Raw genomic sequence first — 14,358 nt, forward strand, 5'->3', positions numbered from 1 at the left:
GGGCACCTATTGAGCCCTTAAAAAATAAGCTGAATTAAATTGCCTTCAGATTTTCTCAGTGCCAGTATCAGCTGTCTGTATTGAGAAGTTTCTGTAGACTGCAGATTTTAGATGTGCTTTGATACATCCCAGTGAGCTCTGGCTCCTGACAAAAGTGATTTCATGCAGAGTTACTCAGAATGTTACTTTTATTTCTCATTTTGCAGATGAAAACCTACATTTAGAGGTAAATTGCAGGGCAAGGCTAAGAATCTTCCTGAAACAACAAGCAACAATAAGGTGGTGGTTTACGTTGCCATTTTTTCCCCCAAGTTTGGACTCCCACTGCACATGAAGCTGCTTTAGGCCTTTTTCCTCGTTTATTTTTGATAAAATATTTATTTGCTTTCCATGGGAGAGGTTTCAACAGCTGCTTTTAAGTACAGCCAAGAATCTACAGTGATGTGCTTTGTCAGTTTGAAGCTATGGCTCACTTAGATGCATCAGAATAGATCATCTTTCTGTGCTTTTTCTGGTTTAGTATTCCTGGAAAACGCCCAGAATTTGCCCCATCCTTTTGTTTAATGTTGCTGAGGAGCGGGGATTTGGTTCCTTCACTCAGGTACTTGGCTGACCACAACATTTTTGTTCCCTCTTGTGGCTCTTTATGTGGTCCTGTGCTACATTTTCGTCGTGCAGTGTAAGACTGCTAGGGTTTGGGAATCCTGGGGGTATGATCTTCCCTCTTACAGCCTTTTGTTAGGAGTCATGTATTTTACGTGGAAAAGCTAATGGGACTGGGTTTTGTGGGGTTTTATCTTTCTTTTTTTTTTACTTTTCTTTTTTAAATAGCTTTTCTGCAGTGGTTTCTGCTGACCTGGTTGCAAGGGCATTGAACAGGCTTATTTTGGCATCCCCCTACCTTTCAGAAATTTGACTGGTGCCAAACATATGTGCTGTTGTGTGTGCTTGTATTTGTGGAGCTAGTGATTCATATGTGTTCCCAACACATTCCTGCTTACGTGAGTTAATACGCTTTTTAGGAATGAAACATCGGTTGAAAGTGTATGAAGTGGAGGTGATACTTAATATGTCAAATGACACTGTAGCCTGGCTGGCTTGATGTAAAAGGGCTGAGTTGTACTGACAGTGCTTACAGTTCCTGAGAGTAGGAACTGTCACTGCGTATATGGTACATTTCTGCCAGGCTGTCCGTGCAGAGGAGCTGGGAAGAAAAGTTCCCATAAGGCCCCAAGGGGTCTCTTCTGCAAAAAGGATGTGTTTACGTAATGGAGAGGAATGTGGCCCAGAGATGGAGGATTGACAAAAAGGGGAAAAATCCGGTGAAAATGGGTGCAGAAGGTCTGTGGTAGGCTTGGATGGGTGTGGGGTACTGAGTAGGAAAGAAGCTATCGGGGAACTCGAGTTAGTTTGTGGGGAGAAGGCAACCGAATGCAGAATTAAAGGGAGCTGCTGGTAAGATGTAGCAGACAATGGAAGTGTAAGGGAGAAAAGACGGTATGTGGAAGGAGGCCCTGGAGAAAGGCTGGTGATGATCCAGGCAAAAGTGGACAGGATGAAAATGACAGGACTGAGTGGGGGGGGGGGGGGGGGGGGAAGTAATAGGTGCAGGGGTGGAAGATTTGTTAGGAAAAGGGGAACAATGGAGGTAGGGAGGTTTGGGAACCAGGACAAGTTGAAATAAGGGTAGGCATTAATTTCCTTGAAGCTCTGAAGTCCAAGGAAAAATTCAGTGGAGAGTGCAGAAACTGCACATAGCAAGATGGTTCTTGTGCCAGAAATAAGTAACAGGCAATGAAGTGCTGCTCCTAGCTTGCTGGTTGCCTTCCTGGAGATGCCCCAGGAAGTTCCTGGGTGGGTATAACCTTCCTTGCTGTGTCTGTACTCTTTGTGTTGCAGCTTTTTTTTTAGTGCTTACTTGGTGTATTTTTATTGAATGAGGTTGTATTTTTTTGTTGTGTTGTTTTAGGAAAGGTAAATTCTTTAAAATGGATAGGACTAAGGAACCATTCCTGTATGGTCTGTGGCTCACTCCCCATGGCTCTTCCCCTCTGCTGTCGCAAAACCATCACATCATTTGATTTTGCGAGTATTTCTAGCTGGGAACAAATAAGGGGACACAGACTCCATGGCTTCTACTGGAGGTTACAATGCATGGCCTGACCGAGAAGTTCCTCACTGTGCTGAAGAGAAAGCGCCACGTAGTCTGGTGTTACCACATGATGTTACTCTCATTTCTAGTAATTTTCACACCTGTCTTAATTCTCTGCCATGATTTAATAAACTTTTGTAGATGGACATTCAAGAGTCTCATTTCAGTCTCATTTAATCAAGAGAGACAGCTATCTGGGCCCCCTTGTGAGCTCCATGGTCATGATGTCCATGTAAATGATAGACATATTTTACCTTATTCAGAGGTTATATGTGCGTGATTTTTTGCAGACTTGGCTGTCTCTGCTTGCATCTTTCTTATGAGATTTCTAAGACAAAGACTGAGGTTGTTACTGGGATCTCGAAGTCTTAGAAAACTGAAGTGATTTAGTATTTGGCTGCTGAGTTGGAAATTAATACATGATTATTTTTGAAGGCTATTGCTTCTTTGCTACAAGGCAGTGTTAGATAACATGTCAACATCTGTTACCTTAACAAAGGAGTTCTTGATCATGATATCTTTTTGTATGTATTAGGGTTTTCCAGTACTTACCACTAGATTGCTTGGGAATGAGACTCGCTTTTTTGCATTTACAGCAAATGTGATACAATTTCATCTTAGTAGGCTACTGGCATTGTTACATTGCTTTGAATTATTATGAAAAGATTTATCTATTAGGAGTCCCTGCTGAGTGCCATGGAACTATGGGGAAGAATACTAATAAACAGTTACTTCCAGGAATAACTGTTAATCCTTTAATGTTTTTCAAGACATTTGTGTTATGGTTTGAAGCTTTTATTTTTCTAGGTCTGACAAGCATGTCTTTTAATTCTGAAGCAGGGAAATGAAAGCACCAATGCCCGGGTATCAGTGACGCAATTCTAAAATGCTAAAATTCTAAACAATACCGGGTTTTGTGTGAACTTTCTTTCTTTCTCTGCCCTCTCCCCCCACCAAAGAAAAAAAAAGCCTTGAAGGAGAAGGCTGTGTCTTTCAATATATATTTATGAAGCAGTAAGGTTTTTAAATTACTTATCACCACTTTAGTATGCAAATGCTGAAAGGCATTTTACATTCCATAACTAGTAAATGCCACTATGGTTTGGGTTTCTGTCAGACTCATAGGCTTAGTCCTCCAAAGCACTGAATATTACTGATGAGTTGATTAGCACAGGTTTTATATGCTTAAAACCTTGCAGGATTAAACTCTGGGGTTTTTTATATGTATGGCTATTAACATACGTATTAAAAATGTTTGGCCTGATACTCTAGAAAGACAAGAAGCTATGCATAACATAAATTTAAATGTGGAGCAATACATTGTATTAAATTATGGAGGAAAAATTAAGAGAGGCTTTATTCTTTATGCCAGAAGACTTGAGGGAGGGGATGCGATGCGACGCAGTGTTCAGCACCTGAGCCCTGGACAGCGGCATTTGAAGGACCAAAGAATTGTACATTCAAAATGTGGGACGTAAAGCAAATTAAAAGTGTTACTGTTCTTCGTGTTATGGCATACTCCAGTGCCACGATCAGGATCCAGTGTAGGCCAAGCTTGAGATCCTAGTATTTTATGTAATTTTTTATTTTATAGACTATTAGCAGGCATGCTTTATAACAATTAAAATAATTTGCTCATATGGCCAAAATAAAATCTAAGCTTAAATGAGAATACTGACAAAATGTGCTTTATGTTCTTGAGGAATTATAAAAAAAATTGGTATTCTGAGCAATAAAATAATTCTAGCACCCCAAACTTAAAAATGAGTTTTGAGTGATTTAATGCCAAGAAATTGAAATGGAAAGAAACTGTTTGTCTCTGTATGTATTTTTTTTTCTGTGGATGCATGTGGTAGTTTGCAGTGTACAAGTATAGTTTGTAGAATAGTGAACTACATGATTTTTAGTGAAATGAGTTGTGCCAAACTACATCATTAAACAGGGTATTACTGCATTTTAAAAACATTTTGTCCATGTACTTCATAACATGTGCCTCCAATCCCCTGTAAAGACAAGAATTCACAGAAACAGGTTGAAATGTAGTTGTTGAAACACGTAGCTGAGATCTTGTGTTCTTACTTCAATTGTGGTTTTCTTCTTTTCTTCTGAGCTAAACGAAAATAATGACTGTGATTATTTTTTTCCTTTTTGTTTCTAGGGGTTGATACAAAATTGAAATTCACTCTTGAACCATCTTTAGGTCAAAATGGTTTTCAGCAGGTAATTTGATTCATTTTTCTCTTGAGTTTATGAAGGACTGGGTTCTCGTCAATCAAGGTACTTGCCCTAGTGCAAAAGTGCATCTGTCATCATAATGTCAGCATATTATTTGCAATTGCATCAAGAGCTGTTCCATTAATATTTGGAAAATGCAATAGGCTTTCATTGTTTACTCAAATATCTCATAAGTCTTTGTATCCTAGAACATTATATTTTTGTTATATGATTAAGTAATTAATCTATATTTTCCCTGTGAGTGGATTAAGCAGTTAAACTCTGAAATGTGTGCAGTAAAATGAAATGAACGTGCATGTCTGCAGTGTTGTAAATGTTGCTATACTGTTGCATTAAATGGTGGATTTTACACATTTTTGGATGCTTTTGCTTTTAGTGGCATGATGCGCTCAAAGCAGTGGCCAGATTGCCAACAGGCATACCGAAAGAATGGCGGAGAAAGGTAGGTAGACCTGTATGCTTTGTGGTACATACTGCCTGTGGGTTTCTCAGAGGAGAGGTAAATAACATCAATATTATCAGTGGTTTTTAACAAATATTTGGAAGTTTTAAGCTTAAGTTATACTGGGGATTTGTCCTAGTTTACATTCTTCAGTGATAACCTCACAGGGCAGCTGGAGAGACTGAGATGACAGGTAAAGATGGTGTTTTCAATAGTTGGGCTCTTTCTGCTTGAGGCTTAGGTAACTTATTCTGGTGCAGATGTTACTGCTTCATGCTGTCAGTCTCAAGGAATTGCATTGGTGAAGCTTCCCTGGCAGCTGAAGATCAAGTGAAAGGAGAGAAAATCTGCAGTGCAGGCTGTCATACTTATGAAGGTGAAGTTGATAGATGCTAGTGCTGACAAGAATGCTCATAGAAACATTTGATGGGGGCTTAAATTAGGAAAGTTCAGAATCAGGAGTGATGTAGAATGGTAGAGTGCGCCATTAGTGGGAAACTGCACTGAGTTAGTGTTGTAGGAAAGGGTCCAGTGGGATTTTGCTAAACTTATGCTATTGCTTTCTTCAACAATGTTTGAAGTTCCCTGGTCTAAAAAAAGGCATGTCTATTCATCTTTTCTATAAAACTGAGTCACGTGATCTCAGCTTTAAAAATGCAATTTTAATAAAAATAATATGTTTTAAAGCTTTATAAAATATATGTAGTTCCATATATTCTTGATGCATCAGACTATTTCCTTTTCCTGTTTTCTTTTTGCTATCTTTCCAAACTGAGCTATTCCTCTTTACACATCAGGGGGGAAGGAAATGGAAGAGTTATAGTGGCATCATTTTCCTCACGCCACTGTGATGTTGATTTTAATCTCCAACTCCAGTGAATCGTCATATCCATCTAACAGCCTTTTTTCTTTCCTGAAATGTTCTTTGTCCACACTCCAATAAGTCTCTCAGACATTTTTCTGTGGTACGTGAGTGGCAGAGGTCATAGAATCACAGATTGGTTGAGGTTGGAAGAGACCTCTGGAGGTCATCTGGTCCAGCCCCCCTACCCAAGCAGGGCCACCTACAGCTGGTTGCCTAGGACCGTGTCCAGATGGCTTTTGAATATCTCCAAGGAAGGAGACTCCACAACCTCTCTGGGCAATCTGTGTCAGTGCTCTGTCACCCTCACAGTAAAAAAGTGTTTCCTGATGTTCAGACGGAACTTCTGTGTTTCAGTTTGTGACCATTGCCTCTGGTCCTGTCACTGGGCACCACTGAGAAGAGCCTGGCTCTGTCCTCTTTGTACACACTCTTTAGGTATTTATATAAATTGATAAGATCCGCCATGAGCCTTGCCTTCTCCAGGCTGAATGGTCCCAGCTCTCTCAGCCTTTCCTCATAGGAGAGATGCTCCAGTCCCTTAATCCTCTTAGTGGCCCCTTGCTGGACTCTCTTCAGTAGCTCTGTATCTCTCTTGCACTGGGGAGCCCAGGACTGGACCCAGCACTCCAGGTGTGTCTCACCAGTGCTGAGCAGAGGGGAAGGATCACCTCCTTCAACCTGCTGGCAGTGCTCTGCCTGATGCAGCCCAGGAGGCTGTTGGCTGCCTTTGCCACAAGGGCACATTGCTGCCTCATGGTCAACTTGGTGTCCACCAGGACCCCCAGCTCCTTCTCTGCTGCTTTCCAGCTGGGTGGTCCCCAGCATATACTGGTGCATGGGGTTGTTGGTCCCCAGGTGCAGGACTTCATGCTTCTCCTTGTTGAACTTCATGAGGTTCTTGTCAGCCTATTTCTCCAGCCTGTCAAGGTGCCCTTGGGCTTATCAGCCAATCCTCCCAGTTTTGTGTCATCAGCAGACTTGCTGAGGGTATTTATGTCCTGCCACATCATCCAACTCGGATCTCTGTCTTTTCCTTCTCATTCTGCCCGTCTCTGTGTTTGCTCACACGTGACCACATGATGCTAACCGAAGAACTAGCGTTAAGAAAACAGATGTTGTCTTTTCACTGCCATTCCCTGGTTTCCTAATGATTTTAAGATATATACCAAAATAAAGGAAGCATTTTGTGTTGGCAGCATGCTGATTGCCTCCTTTGCTGGCAGCAGAAGGAGCAGGGTGACATCTGCATTTTTGCTGTGGCATGTGACATTTGTTTTCTGGGGCTGGCAGAGATAAAGAATCCAGTCAGACAACATCAGTAGGATGTCAGCAGTGCCAAAGGCTGCTGGGAGGCAGAAGAGCAGCATTCCTCTGCATGGGTGGCTCTGCAGAAATGTGGGAAGGCTCATATAAATGCAGAAAACATGAGGATTCTAGGAGCTGTCTTTAAATTCCTTCATCGTGCAACTATCTAGTGTTTAAATCTGTGGGAAGTGTCTGAATTGCTTTTCTCACTTGAGTGAGTTAATGGCTGATATAAAACTTGACCAATTTGCTTTCATCATTTCTTTCAGTTTCCTGAAGAGAAAGAATTCCTTTATTGTTACTTGTTGTCGTTGTATGATCTGTCATGTGTCTTTCATGGTTCAGGAACTTTTCAAATGTTTAGTAAAGGTCCAGCCTTTGTCTTAGATACACATGCATAAATATGTTCTGGTAATTATTAGGCTTTAAAAATAATCAAAACGGAGGTTTTTTTTGGAACTCCCCGTAGCACCAACAGTTTAGGAAGCCCTCTTGTAAGAGTAAGTTACTCTGATCCAAGTGATACTTTCAGATCAATCCCAAATGGTTAACACTAGACGCTATTTCATCTGCGAAGTTGATCAGAAGAGACCTCTTGTAAAGAGGAGCACTACTAGATTTCTTTTGCGGGGTTTCCAGGAGATGGATCCATGGTTGAGTTTGAGGAAAGGCTGTAGCAGTGTTACCTTTTAATGTAATTCCTTGCTGGTTATGAGGTTACAAGGGCTGAACTGACAAAGAGGGTCCTTGCAGGAGAGTGCGCTTCCATCTTGTAGGGCCCCTGTGGATTCGGTTTCTGACAATGGACTTGCATCTTTGTAAGCCGTTCACATATCTGGACACTTAATGCTAACTGTTTCCTTCCTTTCTGTTTTAGGGAGCAAGGTATTACTTTAATTGTGCAAAAATTGTTTTAGATACAGTCCTCTTGTGCATATTTCAAGTCTAACAGCAGATCACATATGGGTGAAGCCACTGAGTTCATCAAACAGTATATATCAAAACTGTTCATGTTTTATCTGAGAAATAATTCATTTTGCTGACTTGCTTTGTGCATTTCTAGGTTTGGCTGACCCTGGCTGATCAGTACTTACACAGTATAGCCATTGACTGGGACAAAACCATGCGTTTCACATTCAATGAAAGAAGTAATCCTGATGACGATTCTATGGGCATCCAGATAGTAAAGGTAGCTAGTTAATTAGTTATTTTATTTTACTTTCTTAGTGAAAAGTTGAAATTTTTTTTTTACTAGATGGAATTTGGATTTATTTTGTTCTCTGCAGCTACTTTGGCAAAACTTACATCTTGATTCCCTTTGGCTGACCAAAATTATTTTTTCAGCTTCTTTGGTCCTTTTTCTGCACTGGTCTGGTTAGTGTTGGCTGGGGAAAAAAATTGCTATTACTGACTTTTTTGCTCAATTTCTACCTTTTTTTTTTTTTTTAAATTTTAAAAGAAATACTGGAGTTTAATGGAGACAAAGAAGAACATAAGTGAGTTTTTTTTTCCTCTTCTCTATAAAAAAACCACAAATGTTTGCTGGGATTAATAATATAGCAATTGAGCATTTTTCAGTTATTTTACAGGAGTGACACACCTTTGTCTATGTATATTTCTCAGCTAATTAATGTTTAATATTTAAAGCAGTGGGAAGTTTTAGGGAAGAGCTTAATAGATTTGTATTGCTGTGGTGACTTAAATATTAGTCTACCTATTTAGGACTTATTACTCTACTTAGGAGAGATTGTGTTCTATAGTCAATTTAATTAGAGTACGCCGAGCAAAATATTTTGTGTTCATGATTATTACAGTTGTCATCTGTACTTGGTAATTTAAGCTTTTAGGTATTACTTATGAAATATTAAACAGTGTAGTACATGTTTTGCCCTTCACTTATAAATTGCTTAAACCTCAAGGACTCTGTTTCTGGTTTTTTATGTTTTGAAAACTTAGTTGCCTAGTAGTTATTTTATACTTCGATAAAAACAGTTGCTCTTTTTTGTTCAATTATGCAGCTGTTATGTCTTGCCTCTTTGAAACCTAGATATCTATTGGTATCTTCTGTGACAACTTCATATGAACATCTCGTAGGTAACTTGTTTGCTTAAGAGCTTGCTGAATCTATTTCTCTTCAGTAAGCTAAAGGTTTACAGATTAAAAAAGAAACATTGTCATCGACTTTGGGAGTATGTACTGGGAGGGTGGAGGTGGAAGGAAAACTGGGACAGGTGGGAGAACTAAAGGGGGAATGAAAATGCACATCTTTTCTGTCTGTTCTTGTCTTCCCCCCCTGCCCCCCCTTTAAATTAGGACCTTCACCGAACTGGTTGCAGTTCTTACTGTGGACAGGAGGCAGAGCAAGATCGAGTGGTATTGAAACGTGTTTTGCTGGCTTATGCCAGGTGGAATAAATCTGTTGGCTATTGTCAAGGATTTAACATACTAGCTGCACTTATTCTGGAAGTAATGGAGGGCAATGAAGGGGATGCCCTGAAAGTGAGTAAAATAATTTTTTTTTCAGTGTTGAACATTGCTTTTACTTAGTGAACTTTAGAATAAACCAATGCATGAATGTTGTAGACATGCTAAAAGAGCAGTACTCAAAGGAGTGAACCAATTTATATCTGCAGATTTTTTTTTATCCTGTCTAAGCTAAAATGAATAATTTGAATGTTATCACTGTTAAAATCTTTTTCAAACAGAAACAAATGAGGGCTTGGCCAAAATAAAAATAAATGGGAACGCTGCTACTGACTTTAGAATATCTTATCCCATAATCCCAAATCTGCTTCCAAACACAGGTAGCTGAAACTTTCAGATTCCATTATCAACCTCTTAATGCAGTTAATAAATCTACTGCATTTTAAAGCAAATTATAGGAAAGCACAAATATTTAAAATGGAAGTAAATCACTTTGAAGCTACTTTCTGGGCTACTTTAGTCATACAGTGTTCGAATTTTTTTAGACCTTTTCTATACCATTTAAAAGAAAACTTAAATAAATTTATAATATGTCAGAAAATGGAAATACGGTTTACTACAGGACGTGGTTTAAGGTTTGCCAAGATGATGTGCAAATTTCCTTAAGTAAACTTGCTCATATGTGTGAGTTGGGGTCAAATTAGTAAAAGATGACTGTGACTCTTGAGATACTGAGCTGGTTTTTTTTGCCTTAGACAATGATTTAAATATGGTAAATACTTAAATTCACTCAGAGCTCCTAAAATGTAAAGCTTGTGGTAGTAGAGTCCAGCTAGCTGTTATTTAATACTTCATTCTGGAGAACTGCCTGTAATAGGAAGAAAACACTGTAATATACCCCCTTTATATCAGAGAGTAAAATTTCCTTTCAATAATCCTTGCTAAAATTTTTCTTAGTATTTTTAACTGTAATTTGTCACATTTTATTGTGATCTTATACTGTCCAGAAGCTCCAAAAAACATATTATGATAATATGAAGTCCAAACTGTTTATAAGAACTGTGTGCATCCTTATATTATTGGATTGTCTTTTACTGTGAGTGGTGTCAGGCTCCTTGTGCTAAGGAGACAGTGGAATGGCACCAGACTGCTCTGGGGAGGTAAAGCACTGAAGGCTGTTAGCACCAAAATGGGTCTTACCTGGCAAAAATAAGATTGGAAAATAAAGTAATTTCTTTTCCAAGCTTAGTGCATGGGCTTTGCAGGGTTGGGATTTTGCCAGAAAAGGGACAGAAAAGGGAAGAGAGGAAAAAAAAAAAAAGGAACAGGGAGGAGAAAAAAAGGAATTGGGGGTTAGCATGTGGCTGTTTCATTGTTGTAGTCATGGTGCCATCTAAAGCAAGTGATGAGTGTCTTCAGAACAGCTGCGGAGGCTGTTGCCTGTAAAGCTGCCCTCAGGATTGCAGCTATGGGGAAACTGTTTGGCTTATTGCAGAGTCTAGGAGTTAAGGGAGCAAGGAGATTCTCGGGGCTTGCCAGTCAGGTCCCCTTTCTGGGAAGGACATTATAAACAAAAGCTCTGTGTCTGGTAAGCGTCTCCCAGAGGCTGGGAAACAGCTCGTACTGCTGGCACCATGGGGCTTTAACAGCACAGGACCCAACACAGTAGCTTTGTGAATGCCCAGCCAGAGATGCTTGAGTCTTCGCTAGTTAAGGTAATCACGTTTAAGTTAAATCCCTGAAGACACCTCAAAGTTAGCCTACTGAAATTACAGTAAGCATAAAAGTCTCGTAGATACTGGAACTTAAAAAACATTTTTTCCTGCATGTTATTGTGGGGAAATATTACAAAGTCAAATAATAAAAATAAATATGTAGAGATGTGTCATGAAGAAAGTATCTATTGCAAACTGGTAAATACATGAAGCTGCTTTTTTAAAAAAGCATTCTCAAAACAATTCACATGTCAGTGAAATAGAATGCACTTCAGTGTTGCAAAAAGATTTCTGTTCTTTCCTGTGCTCTCATATAGCTGAGATTTCTGAAGCAATACCACTCAGTGGGAAGGGGGCAAAAGCCTGTATAAAATGGTTTCTTTAAGGTAGGGATTTATGGCTTATGTCATAAGAAATTAATGAAAACACAAATAGCATAGTTGTAAGTTAATGTTGCTATATTAAATTATTCTTCCATTGGTTGAAATATATCTGAACAAAATAAAGTAACATTTTTAAAAGACAGTGAGGTATCCCAGTATTCAGCAAAGGTTAGGGAATGCATCTGACAAAATAAGAGACTCCAGCTTACTTGTGTACCATGTTTTGATCACCTATTTCCTTTCAATCCTTAAAACTTAACAAAAACAAAACCATCAAAAATGTGTAAAAGCTATTGATTTGCCTATATTGACTACTGATATACGTGCTTTAAAACATGGAACAGAAGACTGTTATTGCCCGAAAAAATCTTGCAAGGACAAGTGGTAGTATGCGGTCACAAGCATCTGGCAGAGAAAAGGAAGTAGTAAGACTATGTAAGGTGGTGCTCTTGGAAGCCCAGTGTCTGCCAATACCTATTTTTGTGGGTGTCTTATGAAAAGAGAGGAATTGGAAGGAGGACTGTTTCTTGTGTATGAAGGTGCCATGCTCCTCTGAAGCATTAAAGGCTGTATGAAACATGATAAGGATGCTCATCTGAAATTTTAACAAAGGAGGAACGGAGAATTGAAGCAGATGGGATGACTGCATGCTGGCTCTCTGGATATGGTTCATAGAGTGGCCATAGAGATTGTAAAAGATCCTGAAATGAAGGTCAGCATCTTCTGTTGGGCTGATGATATACATCAATTTCTATATAATTTCTTTGTTGCATTTGTTCATTCTCAAAAGTTTGACAGTATCCAGTTAATACATTACCACCCATGTAGTTGAGCTATCTCACTTGAAACAGATGTCTCATGCTGCTTAATTTAGCACCTTTTAAAGTGACAAGATGAAGTGCAGCACACGGTAACACATCACGGTAAAATGTGTGGAGAATGTTTTTTAAAGAACAGTATCTTGCATTTTGGAGAGAGAAAAAAGATGATTTGGAAGATCAGTCTTGTAGTTGTGGCAGTTAACAACCAGAGAAGGGACAGTGGAACTTTCCAGCAGTGTGGAGAATCTCATAAACACGTACAGCATCAGAAGTCCCAAAAGTTGCCTTTGGTTTGAGTAATGCTTCCAATTTGGGTATAGCTTACTGTGACATTGATTTTGGTCATTAATGGTTCATAAATTATGGACAGCTTCAAGAGGCCTTTGCACCTTGATTGCTTGTGGATACCTAGAGTACCTGTGGATGCTTAAAATGATAATGTTTTCTCCCCATACAAATTGAGATACCAGAGGCATGTGTTGCCACTGGCACCAAGCCATTCTTTAGTGAACAGAGAACTTTAAAATTATATCTTTTTTTTTTTCTGTTATTCGTAGAAAATAACTGGCTCTATAAGTCCTACATAATTATATTTCATTTTCCCCACAGATCATGATTTACCTAATTGATAAGGTGCTTCCTGATAGCTATTTTGTCAATAATCTCCGTGCTCTCTCTGTGGATATGGCTGTTTTCCGAGATCTTTTACGAATGAAGCTTCCTGAACTGTCCCAGCACTTAGACACCCTGCAAAGAGCTGCTAACAGAGAAAGTGGAGGTAGATTCAACAGAAAATGCTATTAAATTCCTTTTTGCTATTGTTTCATCTGAGCACTGGTCTAAAAATACAGTCTTTTAAGTGTTTACATGAGTTTATTCCTTAGAATAAATATTTTAAATTGTTAAGGTGAGGGATGGCAGTTTCCATTATTGATAACCTTAACATAAATAGGTGGTGCTTAGGAAAAAATACAGGAAAAATAATTTGGTCCCACCACTAACTGCAAACTGAATCGTGTTGACAAGGATATAAAACGTATGGAGTGACAACACTGTAACACACAGCTTAGTACAAGGGCTACCTTGAAAAGGTTGTTTCTCGCCTTAGCTCAAGATACCTGTCCTACCATTGCTGCTTGTAGTTGCTAGCTTACATAGCTGTTGTGGGACAGTTACAATGTGAGAGCCAGTGGTGGCTGGTTAGTATTTCTTCACCTGGATGCTTAGCAGTACACAGGTGCAAAACGCAGTACTTCTTGGGTTGCTACCTGAAAACTGGCTTTGCACTGTGATTTTTTTTTTTTTTTTTCTTTTTTTCCCCCCCCGGTATAGCATTCCCTCCAGATTTTTTGTTTTTTAAAACAAGATACAGCTCTCTTATTTGGGAGTGTTCTGGGGAGGGTGGGTTTTTTGTTGTTGGTTGGGGTTTTTTTCAGCTAAGTGCACCCTGAGTTCCGTCTTAGAAAAGATGTGCTACCATGTTCCATGTAAACAAACTGTGAGTGTGCCCAAACTGTATAAAACCAAAGAAGGGGTATCAAGGAAGTATTTGCTGTTGGAAAGCGTTTTCACAGGCAGCAGCCTCTATGGTCGTGGCCTTCATCAGTGCATCAGTTGATACTAGGATGCAAGAAAGTAAAACTCAAAAGTTTCAGGATGAAATACTAAATCTTGTTTGAAACTTAACGAGCCAAAAGGAAAACTGAGTGTGTTACAGTCGCTTCTGCTAAGCTGGCAATGCATCAGGATATTAAAACAATAGATAAGTCTTTACGGAGACAGTCACCTTCACCTTCATGTACATAAAGACTTCTTATGCCATTAGTTTCGAAGAAATGCAGCGGTTTGGGGGGGTTTTGGTGGGTGGTTTTTTTTAATGAAAGCTTTTAGCTCATATGGCTTTGGAGAAGGAAAAGCAATCTTTCTGATATAAGGAAAAAAAAAAGTGTAGTGGTGTTTTCCAAGGTTTACAGTCCAAAACCAATGCTGCTGCTTAGAGCTTTTTGCAGGGCAGCA

General features: G+C 39.3%; 1 protein-coding gene across 3 annotated transcripts in view; it reads left to right on the forward strand.

Moving 5' to 3' along the window:
* Positions 1-14,358, forward strand: part of TBC1D30 (TBC1 domain family member 30) — a 57,206-nt gene that overhangs the window by 28,692 nt on the left and 14,156 nt on the right. For all 3 annotated transcript variants that reach the window (XM_075716570.1, XM_075716578.1, XM_075716586.1), the window contains 5 exons: positions 4,311-4,372; positions 4,764-4,829; positions 8,063-8,188; positions 9,313-9,498; positions 12,952-13,120. In XM_075716570.1, the coding sequence (XP_075572685.1) occupies positions 4,311-4,372; positions 4,764-4,829; positions 8,063-8,188; positions 9,313-9,498; positions 12,952-13,120 (609 nt within the window). The remainder of the gene's footprint in view (positions 1-4,310; positions 4,373-4,763; positions 4,830-8,062; positions 8,189-9,312; positions 9,499-12,951; positions 13,121-14,358) is intronic.

The sequence above is a fragment of the Pelecanus crispus genome, chromosome 1, assembly GCF_030463565.1.
Source record: "Pelecanus crispus isolate bPelCri1 chromosome 1, bPelCri1.pri, whole genome shotgun sequence".
NCBI lineage: Eukaryota > Metazoa > Chordata > Aves > Pelecaniformes > Pelecanidae > Pelecanus > Pelecanus crispus.